The sequence below is a fragment of the Cryptotermes secundus genome, unplaced genomic scaffold, assembly GCF_002891405.2.
Source record: "Cryptotermes secundus unplaced genomic scaffold, Csec_1.0 scaffold3042, whole genome shotgun sequence".
NCBI lineage: Eukaryota > Metazoa > Arthropoda > Insecta > Blattodea > Kalotermitidae > Cryptotermes > Cryptotermes secundus.
The window spans coordinates 208,547-234,940 of record NW_019735021.1 but is presented as its reverse complement, the minus strand read 5'-3'; the positions used below and the strand labels follow the sequence as shown (position 1 = coordinate 234,940).

The window sequence follows — 26,394 nt, the reverse complement described above, 5'->3', positions numbered from 1 at the left end:
CATTCATCCCCCATATGCCACATGGGTGGACGCAGCACATTCATCTGACTTGATACCAACCTCAAAAGACTGCGCAATGTCATAAGCCCACAATCTAAACAGATCTTGCTCTGCATTTGGGATAAATGTTTTCTAACTAGATGAAGCATTCAAATGTTTTGAAAACAATGAATGTAATGTCTGTATCTTGCCAGCCAAGGCAAAGCTTCAGTTTCTGGTAGCATTCACAGGGCACCAGGTATGACACCTGTACCTGCTACAGCAAGTATAAGCAAATGAAAAAAGTTATCAGTACAATGACAACAAATCACCCAACATGGAAGTAAAACCAATTACAGCAGACTTTCTTGTCAGCCAGCATGTGTGAGGGAAAGCGGTCTGCCAAGTGCATTAAAAAAACTCTTACAGAAACACAATACAGTCCCATCATGGTTCCTGCATGCGAGTCTTTTCAGATGATCAAGTGATATGGGTGAAAGATTTTGGATAGATACCCAAATGTGATAACTTCAACTGTCCTCTACTGTACGGCATCTGCATGAAGCATGATAGCACTGCTAGTGGTGGCTGCCAAAATTATCATGATGCACATGAACATGTAAGCATCAAAAACTTGTATTTGAATAACATTATAAAAATGATAAATTAATTAATGAGAATTCCAAATTCTTGAAGTTTACATATATCCAAAATATTTTAAGCAATTTTAAGCAATGTCTAATATAACGTTGTTGTAATGAGTCAATCATCATCGCAAATTTTTACCAAATCATAAGAGATTAAGACATGAACAGTAAACAGAACTCGGATACAAGAGACAAAGCAATGAATGGCTAGCAAACTAGGTATTATTTTGGTTCCTAGATGTCAAGAATCAATTTCCTGTTTCTGTGCAAAAAAAAAAAATGAACTGCCTACTGGAAAGCCTGGTATGTCAACAGAAAAATCTGATAAACAGTTTTTGATACATGTAACCTGATATGCTTGCAATTCACCTGTGGAGACTCATCACTGCTCTTCCCTTCACCACAGTGCTAAGGAGAGCAGTCTGACCACTGCAAACAGATGCGCAAACTAAGCCCTTATGGCAAAAAACTTCTAGTAACATGTTAGCTCTGAACAGATTACGACTGAGTGTTGTGCACCTGTCGAATAAGGGTCACACGTTCTACTTACTGGTCCTGAACGGATTACAAGACGCTTGAGTGCCCTGTATCTGTCATATAAGGGTCGCACCAGATCCCTGTCTCCTCTAGTGACAGGACGACCAAATATGCCTTCCAGATACAGCAAAGCTTTCTGCACTGCAAGTTTCTCATCCAAAAGCTGCTCCCTGCTAAGCTCATCCAGGTTTTCGGATCTTCCCGCAAGTGACCGTTTCTCTGATAAATGCTGTATTAAAAATAATAAGGAAAGGAAGATTAAACCAAATGCATCATTTTTATCACACTTTCTAATAATTTACCTGTAAAACAATTACTTAGTACTTTCAACTTCCTCAGCACTTAAACATTTTGTCCTAAAATAGTCTAAGTAGTACTTGCTCAACTGGCAAATACAAAATTGACTGCCCTACATGTCTTCTTAATCTCCGACCTGAAAATTCTTATTATACCTTCATAATAATCAATTACAAATACCGTATACAATTACTGAGCTGCAAATTATTCGTGAATCTGTGCATTTCTTTTTGCCTAAAATGTGAAAATGTTCGAATGAATTCAGATGTATAATGTTGAACATCTGTCCACCATGATACACTGGAATCACATGACCAATTTATTCAATGCAAGATTTACAGCCCAATTACATCTACTGCAGCTTCCAATACACATCAAATTCAGCCTATTTCAAGTATCTTTCCAGACAATGCAGTGTGTAACATGGTGTATTTGTTCAATTGTTCAATTTATTTACATTCTGTATATCCAGATACAGGTAGACACCATAGGATGTGGAACAAGTCAAATACAATATAAATACAATGACATCTGTACAATAAGTCTAATTAAATTATATAAATATAAGTTAAATGTACAGTTCTGCATCACAATTTGAGCCTTTTGTCAAAAACAGTGTCAATGAGTACATCGTTAGAGGTTATAAAATATGTAAGTAAAAGCAAGCAAGCAATCTCCACTCATACATCATAGATCCATAGATCCCCATAAGGGAGACTAATGAATACAGTAAAATACAGTCAAAAAACAGCAAGCGGGACGATAACAACAAAGATAAAAATATTCTTCCAATGAGTACAATTTAATTACTAGTATACAATTATTTTATCTCACTGGCTATAATCTATTCATTCATTCATTCATTCATTCATTCATTCATTTGCACTCATTGAGCCTTACTTGGCTGGTAAACCAAAATAATCAGTGACAACAAAACAGATTATGTGGCTTGCCTGGAGACAAACACACTGAAACACACACTGTCAAGACAACCACTATGCAATGTGTGTGTCTTCAAGCATGCGTCAAACTATCAATGAACAACACCGCAATAATCAAGTATGAAATATGAAGAAAGCAGTCTTCTGGGATTTGGCGCCGTGTATATGTGGTGTTAACCACGGTGCCAAATCCCAGAACACTGCTTTCTTCATAGTCACCGCCGTGAAAGCCTCAAATCTTACAAGTATGAACTATATTGCTATTCATTAAGCATGTAATAATGATCCAGGAACTTTGATCAATATTGTGGTTAAAATATTCCTCCAATGAGTAAAATGAATTTAGGAGTAGAAATCTTTTTAAAGCAAATTTAAATTGTTTAATATCATGAGCTATGTTCTTTAATTGTAATTATGATTGTACTGAGGCTCATTTTCCAGCTTAAAAAGGTCATGTTGGGGTAAACAGATTCAAATGTAATCCTCACCTTTTCAACTTCCTTTAACTTTTCTTCCATACTGGGTGTCTTATCACTGTTACAGTTCTGATCATCAGTGCCTTGAGCCAGAGATTCATGTGTTTTTGTTGAGCTTTGCATCATCACACAATGTGGATCTTCTTTAAGACCTGTGAAGACACATCATAAATACTGTCAACATATAAATATAAAACTGTTAAGTATACATTCAAAACTAGTCCTACTTTGTGAGAGAAAGCCACAGATGTTTGCAACAGACAGTAATTTTATTTAAAGACACAATCAACACACAGTATGAACAAGTTTCTGCAACAGGCACAGACAAGAAAGGACCAAAATATTGTATACAACAAGCATTGTTATTTGTTGTAAACAAACTGACAAGAATGCATCAAATGTAAACTAGAAATACATACATGAACCATATCCAGAAGTACTTGCCAATCCAAGCAGGTCATTTTTGAAAAAAAAATTATTGCACACTGATTTGACTACAGTATAACTGATGTTGTATCTGGTGTTTAGTGAAAGTTTTTGCAGTCACCAGGCTGATAGTTCTAAATCTCTTTTTGTCAAAATCACCGAAGTGAATTACATAAACAATACATTATAATTCTGAAAACATTTAATCTCCTCAACACAAATCCATGTACATCTGATACACTGTCTAACATGAAGCTCCCTCTTCTCGCTCATTAAGTAGTATTACAAGGCTTTGAAATAAAGAACATGAGGTTCTGTTGGCATTAACTGGAATGTGAAATCACAAAGTGTAGCACACAAACTCCATAACATCACATCTGAGAAGACAGTAATACTCATGATAAGACCAGATTTATCCCCAACAAGTGAGAGTTTATTAAGAAAACTTACACTTAACTTCTTTGCGCAACTTGTTTATCTCTGTATACATCTTTTTAATATCCCTATTTCCCATTTTATCAGCATGTGAAGGGCGGTAACCATATTCTCGTTCAAATTCTTCTTCATAATGTTTAAGCTTCTTTTTTAAGCTGCAAATATAAACGAACTGCATTACTGCGATTAGTCTCACAGATTACCATTAAATAAAACTGTATCATGACAAACAGTGGTACAGAACTTGTGGCATAATATTTTCATAAGATAGTAAGAAAACATTATTCTAATTTCCTTCATGTCTGGACTGAAACTCAGGTGCCTACTCAACGGCCCCCCTTTTTTACATCTCAACCCCACCTACAGAGACATGCAAGATAACAAAACACCAACTGTTTGTATGCTGAGCTTTACTGAACAGAGAGCAAGTTATTCTCAAGCCACTCGGTGGCTAAAAATGCATGATGTGGTTTAGGGCAGCACCCTGTGCAGTGCAACAAGTAGGCTGATGATACAATGGCTCAAAACCTGCTGTTCTCTTCTACACACACCTATTCATTTGCTTAGAGAGATGCTTGAGCCTGGCCTCACTGTCCAAATGGCCAGACACACCAGGATTTCTTGCAATTGGGGCATTATGCTCATGAGGTGGAGAAGGAGGTACATTAGGATCCAAGTAAACTCGTCTGGTAAGAATCATGGAGTTTCGCGGAGAAAGCATCACTTGACTGCTTACCAACTCTTCCTCCTAGAACACAATATAAAGACAATTTAATGGAAACAGATGCAGCCACATGCCTCCTCATTAGAAATATTATCTTCATGCATCCTGCAACATATCCAGAGCCTTCTCTATGTCACGAGTATTATGTTTCTGGACATTCTCAATCGTCTTGTCCATTTTCTAAAAGCCGTCCTGTTTCTTTTAAAAAACACAATGTTTTGGGGACTGGAGATAGGAGCTAGCTCTATCTATTGGACCCAAGTGAGTAGGTTTTACCTGAGGACAAGGGACAGAATCCAGGCTCCGAAACGTTTTTTTTTTTAAAGAAACAGGGCGGCTTTTAGAAAATGAACAAGACCATGGATAATGTCCAAAAACATGATACTTGTAGCAATATACCATCGTCACAAACTTTTAGATCTTACTTCTCAATGTCACTGGCTCCTTCTGCTTGCAATATGAAGTGATAACACTGCTCTATGAAGACCAATTTGGAAATGAGAAGAGGGCTCAATCGTTTACATTCACCTTCTTCTTCTTCTTCTTTCCCTTAATGCCCATATTTGTTTTGCAGTCTGACCTACAAAATGACATGAAGGTTCATCATGTGACTAGAGAGAAGCCTTGTATCCAAGTTGGTCACCTTTTCCAGGGTCTTAGTCTGGCCTATTTTCGAAGAAGAAAGGCATTCTGTCAATGACTGCTGCATAAATGAGGAGCTAATCTTGTTCTGTATCTCACTGCTATTTACAGATAAAGCAAGCTTCACCAGGAATGGCATAATGAATTTTCATAATAATTTGTTTGCAGTGAAATCTTCAGACTACTAACTACTGCTCAGCCATTCGGCAGTGATGTACATAGAAAAGCAATCAAAGCTGATACTGTTTTGCCATAAAGGCTAACAGCAAACACATCTGCCCATATTCTTAGAAGATTTCCACTGGTAAGATATTGCCTCAGAACAACAAATTTAGTGTGACCCTACTCACATTTCCATAACTCATGTGCTACTAATATCTATGCCTATTTTTAGGAAACTTATCATTACTCACAAGATTATGAACAAATATGTTACAATTTCAAACTCAAGACAAATGTCATTCAATTAAACTGTCAGTCAGTTCAGTTTCATTTCTTATGTAACCAAAAAGGTTTACTTTCATGCAAATTAATCTACTTTTTATAAATTCAACCTAAACACCTCATTCTGAATATAAAAATAAACAATTCATTTATTTTACACTTCCATGGAAAGTAGCAGGCTTTCAAGAACATAAGTGCTTAAAATACTATCAATTATTTCTGCCCATCTGAAAAAACACTGCTCCTCCTGTCTGATGCTATCTGCTTACCGGCTGTCTATGGGCGAAACTCCAGTTCCCCAAGCTCGTCAGTGGCTCACTACAGTCAACCTGCTGATGCAGAGTTGCCAGATCCAGGGGGGGCGTGCAAGGACTCGGAGAAGGAGACGGGGATCGATCTCGTTCCTGTTGTGAAATAGGAAAACAGCTATGAAAGAGACATACATCAAAACATGTGACAGCAGAGGGCAGAATGGTCTCAAATTGGGATAAAGCCTATCAGTATGATACTACTACTTGTAGTCACGTTTCCACAATACTGTATTTGAGTATTCTGTTCATTATCAAGAGATAAGTACCTGTATCAAAGCCATAATATACACTGACTGAAAACTAATACCAGTGCTCCACAATTATTGAAAGAAAAACAAATAAATATTGAAGTTAAAATCTACTTTTCAAACCCCTTCACAATCATGCGTCAAACAAAAAATGGATGAGCGAGCATATTAAGAAACTGGTGGGAAAATAAACTCTGATAAACAAACACTGAGCATGAGTATATGGAATTGAACAAATTTCTTTGAAAAGTCCACAAAATGTAGCAAATGTATGGAGTGACAAAGAAATCTAGGTTCACACATCTTACCTGATGGACGTGAGGAATTCATCATCCAGAAGCATAAACAAACATATATACCTACAGCATATTTAAGCGGCCTCCGTAGTCTAGGGGTAACGTTCCCACCTCATGATTCAAGGTATGCAGGTTCAAACCCGGCGGAGGTCGTGGAATTTTTAAGGGCGGAAAAATTCAGGGAACAAGTCCTCCAGGAGGGACTTTAAGCCGTGGGTCCCGTGTCGTAGATTTACAGCACATAAAAGATCCTAGAGACCTCTGAGCAAAAATTAGGCAAAAATTTCCCACCCAAGTAGTTTCCAATGCCTCCGGTAGATGGGGAATTTATCGGGTACCACTGCCAGAAGAGGGCCAACCTCGCTGGCAGAAAGGGGCTGATAGCGAGCACCAGTACCGGTAGGGTATGGCGACAGTAGAAATTAAAGGGGGACGTACAATAGATTACTAGTCGCAGTGCATGGGGAAACCCACCCCCCTAATACTGAATAACTGAATACAGCATATTTACCTGGGGGTGCAACTGCAGAAAGGAATGTGCGGAGCTTGAATTTGAACTGGCATCATCATCAGACACGGTGCTACTGACCAAAATAGGGGCATGTGATATTCGAGAACTGGTAGCATGTTCTTCTTCATCCTCATTCTCCTACAAGCAAATTTATAATATGTGTCCATAACAGAGGAAAAGATTTATTAACAAAATTTATTTTAAAACTGACATTCAATGTGGAGATCATGTATCACCTCTTGATTAATATTCTTAACTGAATGTTAGCAGCGATGATTCTAGTCGATCTTTTGCAGGAAAAAGAACGCACCTTCGAGGATCCTCCTCCATCCATATCTTCAGCCGAAATTTTGGAGCTCTTGTGAACAAGTCTTCGTCTCCGAGCCATATTTCTCCGCCCTCTGGGAGCAGCTGCTCTAGCAAATCGCTCTGAACTTCGTCTCCTTTCATGTTCATTGTCATCAAAAAACTCAGCCACCACCACTGGGACCACTGGTGCCGACTCACTGTCACTGTTGAATGCAGGCGTCGCTTTGGGTGTGGAGATACAAGCGGAGTTGCGCTCATGGAGAGGCAGGCCACCGTTTCGCTGAAAACATAAAGTTAAACTTCGCCTCACATCTTGTTTTGTATTGTGAAACGTAGCATATGCACATCCAGTCACCAATGGAGAGCTTCTGGGTTAACAGAATGATTTAACAAGTGCCAAATTAGTACTTACAAGGATTTTGTTAGTACAGTGGGACCTCATTACACCGTAGATTCAGATATCTCATGACTTTGATCATGTCCCGCTGTACAATCATGCAAACTTGTATGAAATGTTCCAGTTACAGTAAGACTACACTGCAGTTTGCAGGTACAGAGGGTATCACTTTAAACAGGCTGCATGTTTCTTTTTTCCCTAACTTGAAATCATTTTGTTCACACAGCGAAATGTGATGAGTATCCCTTTTACCTGCTTGACCACCCAGCTGTTGGTGAAGTTACAGCACAGGACAGTAACAGGGATCCAAAATTTGATAAATATAAATTTCACTCATAACAGAGGAGCTGAAACACTTTATATCAGGGGTCTACTGTGTTATAAAGTCACTTTATGAATCTGGTTCAAACATTATGCAACATTATTTACACATTTTCTTGAGTATCATGAAGATGATGAACTCACCACTCCATGAACCACCGTAGGATCAATCACTTCTGTGAGGAAACTTTTGCCACTGTTTGTTTTGTTGATATTGTTGTTATTCTTGCTGCTGACCTTAACTTGTGAAAAATCTTCATGGCTACTAACACGACGAATACTGTCCTTACAGTTACCACTGCTTTCTTCAAGGGGCCTCTCTTCTGAATTTGATCTAATGAACAATACATCTTCAGTTAAATTACTTCTGTAACAGCAGCAAGAGCATTAATAATTATGTTGAAATTATCTGCTATGAGTATGGTTAATAAAACTGTGACTGGTTCTTTTTTAACAGCTGTTTTAAGTGCACAGATTATGAAGCACCAAGCAGTATGACAACTCTTACTAAAATGCAAAATGGGGCAGTCATGGCCTTGGCACAGCACCCTGCCAGCATTTCCCTGGAGAGACTGACAAAAAGAATTCCATCAAAATGACTTGTCTCTGGGCTACAAACTGAACCTGTAACCTCCTATTACAAAGCAGGAGAACTAATCACTCAACCACAACATTCACTCAGGAATGGCAATGTTGTTACCTGACTTTGCAGCCAACATATCTGAACTCTGTTCAGAATTCTTTACTGTCTTATGGATTGATTTGACAACACCTTCCAATGTGACTCAAATGTATATTTATATGAATGTCTTTACATGTTTTAGTCAATTATAACCATCTTCAGAAGCATGTAAAGGCTTTCATATAAACTGGACAGCGTTGTCAAATCATTCTATAATATTTAACCAGTGTGACAGACCAGAATGAATAAAGTTACACTCTTTACTGTCATTTGCTGACACAGAGAAGGAAAAATATTTTTAGAAATACATTTCTTTCACAACTTTCACACATTCATTTTACACCTCAGGAGAAAGAAAAATATGTAGTTATTTTCTTAGATGTGAATTGCATGAGATGGTATAATCTACATTCCAATAACATATAATCACAAATATCATCTTATGGGCACTTTTTTAAATAGCTACTTCATGGTCTGCCTTCATGGAAAAGTACTCTAATTTACAAGCTGCATCATCATATTCACGGGGGACACCGACATTCCCTGAACGTAACACCAAGCAAGCAGAACTACTTATAATAGAACCGTAAGTGACATGAACATTTCAATACAGGGATTCCTACTGTACAGTACATATGTCGAGTTAACTGCAGTCTGACTCACTAAGATGCCACAAAACCAAAGCCATCTTGCACATGATTTCCATGCCTCTGGCACACTCCATGTGTCAAGTCAAGCCAAGCAAATTTACCTTCCTTGTGGAATGTGTTCATATGAGGGCCCATACAGCAACACAGAATGGTTTTCTGGGGTTCCGCACCTTTTGTTAGAGACACTTTCACATGTACTGCAGAAAACTGATCTCTTACAATTTCAGGGAATGTAACAATGGTCACAAGTTACATGGTGTATGCAGAATTTTGAAACACTGCCTGTATGATTTATTAACAATGTTATGCACAAAGCTTTGCGGACTCCTGGACACGACCATAAATTGTGTTATGCACTTCAATGTCTAATTTCACCACAGATCAAAATTTCACCTAGCATTTTATTACTGGGTAATAGTCACAAAATTTACTCAGAAACTTATCTGATTTGACGCACCCCTCCTTACAACTCATACAAGAAACACAATTATTTTAAATTACTTGAGAAATAGTATGTCACAGTTAAGTTTGACTAACTGGGCTGGTCCATGATACGATTTCTATTGCAACAGCAGTAAGATTTAGGGTTCCATAATGCTATGGAGTAAACAAGCATATCTGAAAACCTGATCTGATGATGAACTTGTCTGGGCAACAGAACAGAACAAATCAGTGAATGATGGTACCTTATAACTTTTCTCTCTTGATTTTGGGAGTTGAAGCTCTCATGACGTTCTTTCCTCTTGCGATGTTGGTGCTGCTGTTTCTGGCCACTACTGGGTGTGGCCACTACCTCAACTGGTCCCCCAGATTCTAAAGGTGTTTTGTGTGGAGGGGCATCAGCAAACAGGTGCAAATTGCCATCTCCAACTGCAGCCTGAATTGTCTGATCAACCAACCTGCATGTAATCATGAACTGTAATGTGTGCTTAACAAACAATGAAATGCAGATTGCAAAGTAAACTTCACTGACACGCATAACCTTAGGGAAGTAATGTAGGTCCATCAAATTACACATTAACAACGGTCCTTGTGGAGGCGCATAAGAACAAAACACGAAGGAACTTAAATTCTGATATACTTTTCGAAGTATGATGAACTGATACATAAATGAGCGTTGCTATGACATTTCATCTTCAGACCACCAAATTCAATTTGTGTCAATTCACAATGCCAGAAACTCCATCAATGGAATACGAACATGATCACTCAGTCAGTTACCTTACATCTCGACACTGCAGTGAACGCTATACCGGATTGTACCCAGACAAAAGCAGTCACTACACATTCAGTGTTTCAGAACATTCTTCACGTGAGAGAGCACGGGACTAGCAAATAAGTCAACAGAAACTACTACGGTTCTGAGAGATGGGGACTAAACCCAACAGGTTTTGGTGAAGATGGAGACAGAATCCAGTCCCTGAAATGTTGTCTAACTAAAAACAGGATGATGGATAATGTCCAGAAACATAATAATTGCTTTATAATGTGCTATTTCATCATAAAATGTGGTGCAGTAAAAAGAAAAGTGTAGCAAGGCTTACAGAACTGTTTCAGGTTGCAAGTGGCACAGCCTACAGCAACTACTGTGTTTACTAAGTGGCAGGGCCCATGGGAACAACAGGTTAACTAAACACAAAATCTTTGGCCAAATTTAAGTTGTTGGTGAGTACTCTCCCCTTACTATGTGACTTCAGTTATTTATGGACAGCAATTAAAATACAAAAGACATGTGTGATTCACTCATTTGTGGAGCTGAGCCCTTCTGGAGGAGCCGCCACTTCTGCAGCTACTCAAGAATTTCCCAGCATTTTACGGAACCCAAAGGTTCATTACCGTGTTCACAAGAGCCCTCCACTGGTCCATATCCTGAGCCATATCTATCCAATCAATACCATCCCATCCTCTCTCTCTCTAAGATCCATTTTAATATTGTCCACCCACCTACGCCTTGGTCTTACCAGTGGTCTCTTTCCTTCTGGCTTTCCCACCAATATCCTATACGCATTCCCCCCATTTGTGCTACATGCCCTGCCCACCTCATCCTCCTTGACTTGATCATTCAAATTATACTTGGAGAAGAGTATAAGTTCTGAAGCTCCTCATTATGCAGTTTTCTCCAACCTCCTGTCACTTCATCTCTCTCCGGTCCATATATTCTCATCAACTCCCTGTTCTCAAACATCCTCAGTCTATGTTCCTCCCTTAATGTCAGAGACCAAGTTTGATACCCATACAGAACCACAGGCAAAATTATAGTTCTGTCTATTCTAATTTTTGTTTTTAGACAGCAGTTGAGAAGACAAAAGGTTCTGGGCTGAATGGTAGCAAGCATTACCCAAGTTCAATCTCCTCTTAATTTCCTCCTCAATCAGATTTTGATCTGTTATCGTTGTTCCCAAATATCTGAACTGTGCCACATAAAAGAAATAAAATAAGCCCAATTTTAATTAAGTTTAAACTTAACAAAGACATGCTTTATTGCTTTCTCAATTATGATCGTGTTCACAGACGATGATAACACACAGGCTGGAGACGTACTCACAACTTTTCATGATCTCGACAACTGTTAAGATTTGTAGTGAAAATATAATGGGAATAACATGCGCTTAATTTTTCCAAACATTTTTCTCCCTGATAATTAATATTTGGCGAGATCGTGCAGAAACGCATTTATTGTCTTCAAGTAAAGCGATCATTCCTTAAACCCATCCTATCTAGACACGGCCTGTCATGACTCGCCAACTCTCCTTAAAATTCTCCAACATAAAATTTCATACAAATCCGTTCGGCGGATCAAGAGCTGCACGCACACCGAGGGACAGTAGTGCCTGTGCAAATCCTTTCCGGGAACCGAACAGCGGTAGTACAACCTGTAACAGATACTACGCTGCCCCAACCGTCCCTGCTACTAGACATGCAACATGTCACTGACATCCAACAATTCACTATCTTACATTTAACAGCATAAATCGAAATTTATAATGCATTATTAAACTGTATACATATTGAAGTAGGTAGAATATACATACAAACAAACAAACAAACAAACTCCGTGGTTTTAGTCCGCAAGTGAATTATACCGAGCGACCGACGCTTGTCGGCAAAGTTAGGTGGAATATCGGGCTAATTAAATTCGCGTGTGAACGTCAGTGACCGTACTTACTTTGTCAAACGGCACACCATGTATAGAAAAAATTGTCCTTCACAATATGGTATGAAGAAACTTCATAAAAGGCAATTAAAACTTAATAATTATAGACTACTGCTGTTTGGTGAGTCTGTATTTTGCATTGGCTGCCCAGTCAAACGACGGGGCTTCCCGAGTTCGCCAAATCAACACACGTAACCTCTCACCATGGATTCTGACAATATATATCATGAACGTAATTCTACTACACAAGAACATAAATCGGCCTACTGAACGGCCGAGAAATATACCACGCCTGAAACAACCATTCCAACCAACAACCGGCAAACGACTACGTTCTACTAAAATGATAATACAAAACGAAGACGTAATAGGAGCAGGTTCGGTTAAGGCGGGAGGGAAAGCGCGAACAAGGCTTGAGGGCAGATACACTCATTCAGTGCTGCCGACTAGGCAGCGAAAATTGGAATACAATGGCCTCTGGAAACAAAAGTAGAAATAAGTCGCGTTTATTGCTCTGCGGTCCTTCTGCCCAATTTCGGACACATTGGTTGTCTGACTTGCTGACAGTCAACATTATCTATATCAGACATATCACAGAGTGAAAAGGAAAACCAACTGGCAGTATATTTTGTTACGGTCTTTATGATTTAACAACGCTTTTAACAATTCAGATAACATAACGTGGAATGACTAAAATGTCCACTAAATAACGAAGAGGAAAAGGTCTGCAAGAAAGTGATGGTGGCCTAATCTGGCGTACTGTACATCTGCCTGGAAGGACTCAGGAAAACCACGAAATCTGGCAAGATAGTTGATCTCCAGACGGAGATATGAACCCGGATTCCCCGAATACGAGATATATACACACTACAATCTGCGTCAATGTTAAACTCCAAAGTGATACCGACGCCCAAGATGGCGTGTTGCTTGTTTCGAACCTGTGTACATTCCTGCGAAATGGCTATTAACTTCAGAGCCAGCGCCGTGACGTCAAACCCAATCCACTGAAAATACACGCGGTCCTTCCCTCGTTACTTTCATCATACATTTCTACAGCTAATTACATTTTGCGTATTCAGCTCCCAATGTAATTACGTCACCTCGCCTCGCGTATCTAACTCTAAATTTAGTACCTTAAAAGAAAACAACAAGGAGGTGTCCCAAAGTGAACACCTACCTCACCACCTGGCCAGGGATTATCAACATTCTGCATAGCACAAAACACCGGACAACCGCATTTTATCCTCCAAGGCACCGAGTTACAGTTTTATTCAATTAACTACCTACATTTCCTCTCAGAAACAGATGCCATGCGTCGGCCGGTCCCTCCGTATCGTTCCCGTTCATATATTATTACAGTTTGGAATTGTTCAAACAGTTGCTAGTAGAACGCAAGTGACAATGCCTACACAGGACATATCGATGTCTAGAGCAAGACTCGAACCAACGACCCCAGTGTTTTGTATCTTACTTTCAGATACCGATGGGTCTTCTCAGTGCGCACAGTTTTCCAACCACTTTAAAAATCCTTTATTGCCTTTATTACGAGTAGCAACCCCCTTCCAACGCCCTACATCGCAACACTGACGGAAATTACAACTTCAGCAGTGCTGCGCGATAGTGCATGTGATCCCTGCCCCCTTCTCAAATTGCGACTGCATTCTTTGAGGTCTAAGTATCCTGCTGCAAACACAGTCGGAAGAAAAGCGACGGCTCATGGGAATCCACGTACCAAAGAAAGCCCGCCTTTACTAACTTCCTGCCTATGGAAGACGTGCGGAGGGTGAACTCTATGGTAACCTGTAAATGCATCATGCGTCTTCCCGGAGTCATACTTAATTAAAGCCCGGGTTTAACGTTATTTTACCTTACTTTACAACTAATAATATTCTCCATTTTGGCCCGAGATTGTATTCATTTTTCCAATGATTCTCATAACAAACAGCATTAACTGGCTGACCTTTGTAATTAAGGCACAGCGTGTTCTATGTGGGGTATGAACTGAAAATGTATATATTATTTGGACGAACCTGAGGCTTCACAAGGGCTACAACATAATCACTTTTTAAGAGGATCTAACTGTCGGCGATCTGCCCTCAGTGAACAGGCGAATTGTTTGTCCTGCGAAATAACCGTAACGCCACATCAATTCATCGAAAGAAAAGAACGCACTTTTCTTCCCTTACGTCAATCGATTTCTGGCGGCGGCGGCGGCGGTGGTGGTGGTGGTGTGTGCGTATGTGTGGCGCGCGTGCGTATGCATGTATGAAAACCCATGTACAGATTGCCGCAAAACAAATCACGTTTCGTAAACGAGGGGCCCCATGGATTTGAATGAAACTCATGAATTGCGTAGAACAGGGGCCTACCTATTATACACGTCTGTAACAAGATTTATTCATTCTGGATAATTCGTTACCGGCTTCTGTGAAAAGAATCAACCGGAACCCAATATTTTGTACCACTTCGGCTAGTTCTACGACACTTATTTCAGTTCCATTCAAATTCGCAGAACCATTCATTTTTATCGCTTTTAGAAACATGATTTTTAGAAACGTCACTCTTCCCTGTACACATGCAGTAGGAACCGCAGCGACACTTCCTCGTGCGGCTCTTTTAACAACGAACTGTGCGGTGAAATAATGTGACTGCGCGTTTATCACGACAAGCTTACAGATACTGCACATCGCTGTTAACTCTCGTGCCTTACGAGATGTTCATGCCGTCTGTTTCGCTTTCGGCTTCTAAAGCAACTGACCGGTTCTGTACGAACATTATGCCAACAGGCGCCGCCTCAACTTCGCACTCTCTAATTTCCTACTATTTGGTAAGAACAGCACAGCGGACACAAGAACTTGTGGGTTATGGGTCCTGAAATAAGGAAAGATAATACATATTGGTGAGCTATTACAGACTTCGACTTAAACAACCAACGGACACGTCCTTCCCGATTAGCAATCAGGGCAAGAACGTGTGAAACTGATGAAGGATCATCAAATAAAGTGATCGCTTCTGCGCCTGGCCTGGAGTCGAGCCAGAGTTCTAGTGCATAGCGATCCGCAGCGAAATGTCCTAGAGATCAGGCCAAATGTAAAAATACAGCAGAACAGTCACTGACTCTACGGCACATCCGGACAGGCCTGCACTTGTTTACTTCGCACCTGAGTGGGCCCAAGCCAACTGCCCAACAGCTTGTTTGTTGGCAAGTGAGTACGTCGGTATTTTTAAATGTCAGCGGCAAACTACAAAAGTATGACAATTCGGCAAGAATTACAGCCAAAATTTCCCTAACTGTAAATTCGTGGGAAACTCCCCCCCCCCCCGCCACCCGCCTCACAGATTGACCAAATGAAGAACTTTTCAGTTGAAAATCTCCCTGTAATCCCGCCCAAAGTCCGTCTGTCACAGATATAGAGACATACCCGTGAATTGCGAACCTGTGCCAGGCCACATGTTTCATCACCGTCTGCTTCGCTGCCAGCCTGTAACTCTCAACACCTTATTGCTCACTCCAGTGCAATAACAGGAAGTTGAATAACATTATCCAATTTGGCGCGACACTGCTCCGACAATACAGTTCTTAATGTTAAACAAAAAAATGCGGTAAAGCTGTCCCTGTAACAGGCAGTGGAGGCCCACACGGCTGAGACGTCGAGGCTCCCACATTTTCTAGACAATCGGCTCACAGATGGCGGTGAGGCTGTCAGCCTTACGCGCCGGCCTCTCTTTACCCCTCAGAAAGATTCCTGGTACTCATTTCTGTTAGAGGCTGAGTCGACCCCAGGGCCGTAGTGCGGCTGGAAGAATTAGGTCAACTGGAAATTCCCAATGACCTCATCGGTAATCGAACCCTCGACTTTCGGGCTTGTAGCATTGTGCCTCAACCAACTACGCTACCGCGTGCCCCCATTCTTAACGTTGTGCGAAGTAATTCTGAGGGACTGAGCAAAAAGTAAGATATATGCGGGCGTGAATATATAGCTCTATTCAAGCCCCGGCCGCTTTACCCCACGAGAAGGGGCTTTCGATATTCAATGGACAGAAGCCTGTGTGGGCCCCATAACAGGGCTGGAAGTTCGCAAAACAGGAAATCTGTTGTCCTGATGGGAATCAACCCCCAACTCCTTGGCCGCCTGTAGCGCAGTCTATACCGACTGGGCTATCCCGACTCCAGTTGAATTAACTTCCATGGCGGTACTGCCAAACGTAAGCGTGACGCAGGGGGCCTGCTACTTCGTACAGATCTGGTCAGCCCATTCACGTTTAGCCACGACACGATCACATCTTCTGCCCTGGAGAGCCTCGAACGCGTACTTATACTTGCGTCATTCAGGAGGAGAATAGATTCACATTAGTGGACCATGTATCTGAAATCTGGGAGCAGAGAACGTCTAAATTTAGTGTCATATCTTATTACAACGTGAGGCTCACGCATATAAACACCAAGTCCGTGTTCATGCGATCTCTACGTCCTGTTCTATGTTAACACGCGTCGCTTCGTGCTCCATTCACGATCTGCAACTACGTTACCTCTTGCGTACATCGATAGCATGTTCTGAAATCCCATGTTTCACTGCGGTGAAAGGGCGTTAAAAACAACCCCGCATTCCTACTTCTCTGTTTTCAAACCACAATTTTCCACTTCCTTGTTTTAACAGCCTTAATTGGTGAAAAGGGCCAAACCATTAAATTCCAGGCGATGTAATATTCTCCATTCTTCAGTCAATTGACCCAGTTCTCCTTGCACGGATACGATGTTCAACACCTTCAAATTCCAAAACGTGACCAAGTAGATCATGATGATAAACAACAATAATGATCCACCCCATTTATTAATCGCCCCCTTTATCCTTCCTAGAGAGACCTCTCACCTCGGGAGGGAAGCAAACGCGCTACATCTGCCTCTCCAGTCACCACTCTCATTTGAAACAGCACAAATAAAGTTCTACAACCAACTGGAGGGTGTCTGAGGTCGCTATTGACTGACGAACCATGGTTACGGCCCCTACGAGCACACAACAGACGCAACGTGCATTCATGGTTCTTAATTCTTTGAAGCACGTTCGTCAGAATAATATTTTAAGTTAAGTTCCAACCTCAAAGAAAACACACGGCGTCTGTTTAGGGAAATAATCACTGTTTATTGTCAGAATCATACAAAACACATAAATACTCTACGCGACAAAATGACTTTTTATGTTAAATTAGGTGGTTTATATAGTTACCATTACTGTTCTTTTAACTGTAAATCTGCAGTACGGACACCTACAGCGGCAGAAATACGCCTACTACAGAGAAGGATTTAAAAAAATATGTGTGGCATTTAAACCCCAATGTTCAACGTGCTTTCATCCTGACAGCCGGGTGGCCGTTAGGGTTTGTCTCCCTGCAGCAAGGACAAATAAACGGATGTTACTTAGTCCGCTTTTCCTTTTAACACTTAAAGACTCTTTACACGAGCAACTCAATGAAACCCGTCAACTGCTCCGCACGTCACGCGATACTGTTCTCGGGGCGGCAGGCGTCGCCCTTCATTTGCTGTCCGGCTGCACGAACAGGGGTGGCCGGCCACTCAATCATACATCTACGCTTTCCGAAACATTACACCCGGCAAACTTTAGCCTACGCGTATATATTCAAACTGGACATGAGAAGATGATCACAAACAAATGCTCGGAAAGAGGCCGTGGCCTATTTTAATGCATCAAATTATTCTCCTGCTGTTTCTTCACCTACTGAAACATGCAGACCTGATACATACTTGATCCGAAACGTCCTAGACAAAGACATTTTCTCGGCTAATATAACATAACCATTCAGAGTTCTATGCCACGAACACCAACCGGTGGCTGGCCTGTACAGAGCTGTCCTCTAACACAGAACCAACACCGTCCATAAAACGAGCCAGCAGGTGAGGTGTTACAAACTGAATACTCAGCACACTCAACCTGTGATCCTTCAGCATCCCCTTCTCAAATGCACAAGCATCTGCAGAATGCTTATATGTACAGTCAGTTCTTCGTCAACTTGAAAGCACATGATTACCATTCACATTTAGGCCACATACCTGTAGGTAAGGCTATGTACCAAAAAATAAATTGGGCATACCCTTCTATAAAAACACATCAGAAATAAACATATTATGATGTAACACGCATTATAATGCTTCCATCCCACACCTACCCAGGTCCACCATCCCACTGTCACTGCAGTCCAGTCATGATGCTGAATCATCGTTATAAATAATTAAATAAATACACCTGTCATCTGTAGAGTGACGTGAGCAATTTGCTCATTCAACGAACGACTGTACTAACCACTTAGCAACAGGCATCAGTCCCGAATTACCTTTCAGGCAAGTGCGTGAGTAGCTTCTTCTACCATTGTTTATTCAAGGACAAACATGTAGCAATCATAAGAAACACGAAATATTATAAAGTACTTGTTGAAATCCTTGTAGAAAGAGGCTAACTGGAAGACCAACATGCAGATATGGTTTCATATTAAAATGGAGATATGTGAATCTAAAATGGACAGAAGTTTACAGTGACACCAATACATAAAAGGAATTTCTTGAAAAGCTGATGGAAAAACTCTCTTGGTCTGTGCCAGAAGTTACTGGGTGATCCAATCAATCACTAACACATGCTCTGATCTCCCAATGTTCAGTTCGCTGTCTGCCTTACACAGCTATCTCGTCCTTGCAGTGCTCCTGGCCACCAAGGCAAGGAGCTGCATGCTGCTGTGCAGACTGCAAAACGGTTGGCTACGAAAGGTAGGCCAGAAGAGGATCACAGCTCATTTGTCCCGCAATTAGGATGACAGAAAGTCAAGAATGTCTCCTTCAGTATACGAAAACGTCATTTCACTACACCATGGTTCACATTTTTTGGTTCCTTTGAGCCCTAAGTTGAAGATAAAAAAATAATATAATTGATGTTGAGCGGTATAAACTCATCCCATCCCAAACTCAGAGATGATGTAACAGACATTCCTGTGCAGTTTGGAGTTCTCACAGGGGTATCTCCAATAAGATACAATGTAATTTTCAAGGCCACTCTGAAGATGCAGGCAGTTATGTTCTTCCAAAACGTGCACACCCATGTAACAAACTACAGAGCATCACATTTCAGAAGAATCTAGATCAGTAATACTTCTTTCTGTAACATAACCAATAAAGCACTGTACTTGGTTGTAGACTTACGAGCGACTTCTGTTGACTGACTGACAGGTCGTAAGTCGATCTGGTTGTATGTCAGCCATATATTTATTAACAGCATTTGTTAACCTTTCTAATCTTTCTATCATTTTTATAATTTATTTTTAAAGACTTTTACATTTTAAACATATTTTATTTTCCATTTTTTTGTTGTTGTCATAAGTCACATAGGTCATAAGTTGACGACCAAGTGTATTTATATTTTACTTCCAAGCTGATCTCTGCATCTTTAATGGTGTTCTGCAATATGTATACGTAGCACAGTCTTCAAATGCAAATTTGCTGACTACTTTTGTCACTTTGTCTCTGTAGTGATGCAAATTCATGCCATGTTTCAGCTATACAGGACCATCACCATAATATGTGCTAATTATTACACTCCATTGTAATGTTATATGGATGATAACAGCTGTACACCTATCTGTAAGTTCTGAAGTTCAGAAAAAGCAAAGCCAGATGTGGGACTGGCTGTTTGAAAGTTCACACAAACCGGTAACTTACAGGAATGAGTAATTTCTGCACAGCCTCTTATTGTCTACTGCTTGTTTGTATTATATTTGCAACAGAGTCAATCAATTTTAGGAAACTGTATTACATATTACAAATGACATGAACTGTACACAGAGAGACTCTCATTACAGCGCTAGGAATGTTCGCCTGAGAGGAAACTACATTCATAAAGTGTCAGGACAATAAATGGAAAATAAATGCAAAGAAAATTCCAATGAAAATTAGGGGCTTTAAAGAAATTTTTATTTATATAGATAACAAGGAATTTCACAAAGCTCAGGTCTACTCTTCCCCTAGCACTGTTAAATCTAGGAAAGAATATGATGGCATGAGCATGTGGATTGGAAGAGAAAACACAAAATGCATTTGAAATTTTGGTAGGAGAACAACCTCTTCAGAAGTCACCAGACCAAGATGTAGAAGTGAGGATAATAATGAAATGGATTTAGGTAGACAGGTTACGCTAATGTAAAACTGACTGAACAGTTCAAGAATGAGAGTGGATGTCAGATTTATCTGTTTCAGGGATCCTCCTGAACAGTTAGTCTGTTACAGTGCCTCGCAATTTTCGGGTTTACTGCATAACGCAGGTTAGACAGACAAACAAACTCCGTGGCCTGTAGTACACCAGAGAACTATACTGACCAAGCGACTGCTGCTTGTCGGCAAAGTTAGTGCCAACTTTAGCGGAGAGAGGGAGTCACGTGCTCAGCGCAATGGATCCCCACAGCAGTTAATCTGTTTTCTAGACCAGAGCCACTACTTCCTTGAAATAGCTCCTCACTTATCCTCATGAAGCTGAGTGGACCCTGTTCCAGACCCACTACTTCTCAGAAAATCTGGTAGCGCCATGAATCAAACCCAAGACCTCTGGATCTGTAGGCAGGAACTGTGACCACTAGACCCCAGGGGCGGTCGTGTAATGCAGGTAAGCATGAGAAAAATATAACAGTATTGAAATGGTCAATCAAACAGAACAACTGCATAGTGGCATTTACATACAGGGGCCCAGATAATGTATACACTCCATTCTGCCATCACTTTCTCTGACTGACTTGACACTTGTTAAAATGCCTAGACATTTATGTGACAAGCATCGTATTTTGAGAGAATATCACGCTACACACCATACAGTGCATTTCTATTCAAGTCTGTGTCCATAGACAACCTCTATTTAAAGCATGTATATGTTGTTTTGGGCTCCTCTGTAGTTTAATCTCATGTACTCTTTGAGAGTATAAAATGAGCTGTCACACTGTCTGCATGCCGACAAGTTTTTCAAACTCTCAAGGAACACACACACCAAAAAAAAATACTCAACAGACATCCACAGGGAATTCTACCAAGCAACACTGGAATATCAAGATATTCCAGTGAAAACTGACATGGTCACTTTCCTACTGCACAAGATTTCCAGTCCCACAAACCTTGTATTGTCTGAGGCCACATTTCAGTAACTTAAGTTTAACAAAACCTAACCTAACCTAACCTGAATCCTATTCCAGTGACAATTTCCTTATTCCCTGCCATGCCTTTGCTACTACTGTTACTACAATTCTCTTATTTCCTTTTCAGGAAAGAACTTACTCTGTATTCTTTGCATGTTAAATTTGTCAAATTAACCTCAATGATTTGCACCACAACCATGTCTGTAACTGCTGACCCACACAAACAATACTGTGTGGCATGTAAACCCTGTGTTTAGGCAATGACCACGGAGCAAACAATTAGACAACAGCCATCACCAGGCAACAACCCATAAACTGCAAAATAGTAGCAGTGTTTTTTTTCCATGTGGTCCATGTGAAGATGTTATAAAATAGGATAGACAGACCCAGTGGAGGTTGCCGGTCACACCTCACGGAGGAGCTCTATCATTATAAGTTACTGTGTAGCAACTACAAGTTAGTTGTGAGAGTCACCAACTGGTAAGAACGTGAGCACGGAAGCACAGGACACTACTGGATCCATCACCAGGCAATGACTGGTAAAAACAAAGGAGGGTGAGAAGACTTAGTGTGTCCTATAGTGATTTGTTAATTGTAGTAATGAGTTTTGTAAGTATTCAATAAATCTGATTACCAATTCAAACGCCGTCTAAAGTCACTTGATAATATTGTGACATGTTGCCTGAAAGCCAGAATAGTGGAGTCAGAGCCAGACGTCCATTGATGAGCAATGACTAAATAAACACTAAGTTTTCATTACAATGGCTAGCTAAAACACGTTCCTGCAGCAATGAATATGCTGGTATAAATCAAAGCATTGCCCAGAGATTGTCAAACGTTACAGTGACAATGGACACCCAGATTACAACAGACAAACTGTTCAAGTGTGCGTTCCGTTCGTTGTACCCACTGGGTCATAAAAATACATAATTCATTTGCAGTCAGCTGTACTGAGTAGTAAGAGAGAATTTTAGAGACTAGAGGCTCAAAATTCATTAGTCAAGGATTCAATAGTTGAAGTGTTAACCAGATAAGATTTACCAAGCAATGACTGAGCAGGCAGATGTTGAAGACTGTTTTATGCGTTACAGTTACAGTAATCTTTCTAGAGTACTATAATTAGTTGTATTTACAACTTGTGAGTATCCAGTAAATCTATTCATCAATCCAAGCCCCATCTACAACTAAAACAAAAAATATTTTTAGGTATGTTTATCACATAACTCCATACAAAGTTTCATGGGCTATCTCCAACAACTTATTAGTTATCACTGCCATACTGAAAGCTAAAAGAAAATTTCAGACATCTACAAAAAGACTGTCTTAATAAACAAAAGCTTCATATTTTTTCCAGCATCTAGTATATCACACAAGAACTCTGTATTATTTTTGGTAAGACATTGTCCTCAGCAACTGCACTCTGTACCATAAGTAAAATTAGGACTGAATTCCATCAAGTGCAATAGTGTTTTAATAGCAAAATTTAGCCTTTACATGTTCTGGCCAAAGATGGTCATCATCAAGGGCTGTACTAATCGCCAACTATCCTCCTGCCTACTCAGCAGTTCATGCATCTGGGTTGGGGTGATTACAATCGCATAATATTCATACAAAATTCCATAACTGACCAAGAGATTCAAATGTTCAATGGGAATACAAAAACACATAACAGGATGGTGATGTCACAAGAATATGCTTTCCCTTAAGAGAAGAAAGAAGCAAGCAAGCTGCCTAATTTGTCTCTGTACCATTTCCACCACTGCACTTCGAACATGAATTTCTGTACTCACCGCTCTTGCAATATGTGGTTCGACTCATGAATCATCTTGCTCATCAGCTGCTGAAGATCATCAATCCGTCTGCCCTGTTCTGCTCCACCATGAATGAGCAGAGGGCTGAACACAGCAGCGACCCCGCCTGAAGTCAAATGGTGACAGTGATTCTTGTGTCCATGTTGCTCATAATGCCACAAGAATCTTAGAAGATACCTCAGCAAACATATACTGGGATCAGGTAGGGTCAGAAGTACCTGGCACACAGCGTCGCGCCACTGAGCAATTTCATCATGAAGCTCTGAAATCATACATACAAGAAGAAATTGGCTTCAGAAAAAATCATCATACAATTCTATGAGAACACACAAGAACAGGCATGAAACTGTATTATCACCAGGGCCCGGATTTTGATGACATGTCATCTTTTTTTCTTTATGTAGTAAATGTTGCTTTTAAGTACTAAAGCCTCGATTATGAACCTCTGATTATAAAAATGTGAATTTTATTGTGCATTTTTTTGGTCATATTTTGTATGTTTTAAGTTTTAGGTCATTTTTACAAGTTTTTATGTCATTTTTTCATGTTTTACATCAATCTGGTTATCTTTCACGTTTTTTAATAATTGATATTCATTGATCTAACTGAAGATATTTGATTCTATGTTCTTCAAGTAAATTTTGTTTTGTATCTCTAGCCTCTGTCTCTAAATATAATAGATTTGTTTGAGAGAGAGCACATTATTTTTCTTTCTAAGCCAGAGATGCCGTTACTGTCCCGCGCCGCTTTCTAACACAACGCTATGTCATAAACTCATAAAATTGATGCCTCAGAAATGCAGAGGGATAGGTTTAGAGAGATGTCCAGGTGTCATAAAATCAAGAAATTGGGAACTAATTTACACAGTCTGCATCTACCCGATTTCAAGAGGCCATTTTTTTAATTTTTAGGTCATTTTTTAATATTTTTTGGTCATTTTATAGATCATTTTTCAGATATTTTTAGGTCATCAAAATCCGGGCCCTGATTATCACCATCACGGCCAGCTTCTCACAGCAGATAAGTGCAGTCCTAATGAGATCTGAAGAGAACTACGCTTCTGCAATGTGACAACATGTAGTCTGGTAGAAGTTCACTGACATTTTAAAGTAGCATACTGCCTCCAGCTTCAGAGTGGATGGGTATATCAAGCAAGCAGCAAGCAGCCAGCAAGAAGTAGGTGGCAAGCAGACCACCTGCCAGCCTCTAACAGTCAGGGGCCCCTGGAACTGGGAGGGCAGGAAGGTGGCCACTGTCCTGCATGGTGATCCTAGACTGCAATCTGTCTCCCCACACTTCTGTACTACCATACACCTACATATCATGCCTACTGCCAATTTCAGTTCTCTTCTATGACACTGCTACACATACAAGGGTTGGAACTTCAACAGTGGCAACACTGCTGTAAAGACGCCATGCAACAGAACCAAATAATGTCGCTTATACCACACATCAGTTACATACCTACCTTACCTCAGAGCAAATGGACTCTCCCTTCACACATCACAAGCATGCACGGTGACGAGAAGAACAGAGCCTCGTGTTAGCTGGCGGTCTAATGTAGTGTTGTCACGATGTTTTCGAAACAGGAACAACGTAGTTGGATAAAGAAGCGCATATAACTGTGCTTCGCATTCTGAATGAACGCCTGGGCATGAGAAAAGTTGCATCACGATGGGTTCAGCATGATCTGATGGAAATGCAGAAATGACTATGATACGACGCTGCTCGTAACCACTTGGAACACTATGAGGGTGAAGAAGAGGCTTTCTTACGCCGTATCATTGCACTGGATGAGACATGGGGCTTCGACTTGATTCCTAAGGTGAAGGTACCACTTCGTGGCATTCGCTTCAGAACTATTTCAGAGATTCTTCAGGCAGTAGACCGCTCCAACAGGCGCTTCTAAAGGTATCCTAGACTTCCACATCACTGGCAATGGGTTGTACACAATGCTGGTGACTATACAGAAGGAGAGTAAAACTTTGAAACATGCATCTATTTTGTATCAGTTGTAAATAAATAGTTGCCACTATTAAAGTTCCAACCCTCGTAGTTACCGAATGCCCTAAAAATATGCCTACCGTACTGTGACAGAAAAGCAACCATAACATAAAGGTGATCGTTATGCCACTCTGTTCCGTTTAGCAGTAACATGAAACGAACAGCAGTGTGTGTAAGCCATGACAGTGTACAAGATCCATGAAGAAAAGGCTCCACCTTTTCTTAGACTGCAACACTGGAATGGGAGAGCAATCAGCCATTCTGGCCACTTCAATGTGACAACTACACGCAAACTGTGCACTTACTTTCATGTATATCCAACAGTTCTGTTGCCACATGACTAGCAATAACAGGCTCAGGAAGTTCCCTGAGCCACAATTTCAGAAGAGATACAACTGTAGCGACATCTCCAACACCCTCCAAGTCAGCATCACCGGTGCGATCAAATGACAGTCGTAGACGCTCCACCATCTTTGGATTTCTGGGGGATAAGCGGCACAGTCCGCAACATTTCAAATCTACATCAGCAAAAGATAAACAAAACTGTACTTCTGAAGTGCTCAATGGTGACACTGTAGGTGTGCAAACAGTGGGAATACAATCAGAGCCGCTGTATGCATACAGCGTCCATACAACTCATAATGTTACAGACCTACAATACTTGAGTACCACACAATACAGAATAATATAAAAACGTTTAAAAAGTTAGGCAATGTTAATATTTCTGTTATAATTATTCTATTTTGCTGAAATACCTCTAATTATGGAAAAAATGCATTTGCCATAAAATTCATGCTTTTTCTCTACAAATTTTATCAATTAATGATACGTGGCAGCAGAACCACATCCCGTGTTTTAGGCGTATGTGTGTAATACAACAGTAGCAGAACTCAAACATATTCCATAGCACTTGAGTTCCTGGGCCAGTTCCAACATACCACTACCATCCCATGACATTTGGAGTGGATGGTTTCT

At 40.4% G+C, this 26,394-nt stretch overlaps 1 protein-coding gene across 5 annotated transcripts in view; it reads right to left on the bottom strand.

Annotated features, from left to right (window-relative positions):
- LOC111869243 (protein FAM13A) overlaps positions 1 to 26,394 on the bottom strand; it is an 85,847-nt gene that overhangs the window by 7,772 nt on the left and 51,681 nt on the right. For 4 of the 5 annotated variants that reach the window (XM_023860616.2, XM_023860619.2, XM_023860617.2 and 1 more), the window contains 11 exons: positions 25,725 to 25,937; positions 23,395 to 23,677; positions 9,960 to 10,172; positions 8,086 to 8,275; positions 7,225 to 7,503; positions 6,915 to 7,052; positions 5,818 to 5,952; positions 4,290 to 4,486; positions 3,754 to 3,893; positions 2,890 to 3,029; positions 1,177 to 1,392 (listed from right to left, as the gene is read on the bottom strand). In XM_023860616.2, coding sequence (XP_023716384.1) covers positions 1,177 to 1,392; positions 2,890 to 3,029; positions 3,754 to 3,893; positions 4,290 to 4,486; positions 5,818 to 5,952; positions 6,915 to 7,052; positions 7,225 to 7,503; positions 8,086 to 8,275; positions 9,960 to 10,172; positions 23,395 to 23,677; positions 25,725 to 25,937 — 2,144 coding nt within the window. Of the gene's footprint in view, positions 1 to 1,176; positions 1,393 to 2,889; positions 3,030 to 3,753; positions 3,894 to 4,289; positions 4,487 to 5,817; positions 5,953 to 6,914; positions 7,053 to 7,224; positions 7,504 to 8,085; positions 8,276 to 9,959; positions 10,173 to 12,439; positions 12,709 to 23,394; positions 23,678 to 25,724; positions 25,938 to 26,394 lie in introns of those variants that run through there. The other variant, XM_023860621.1, reaches the window with a different exon arrangement.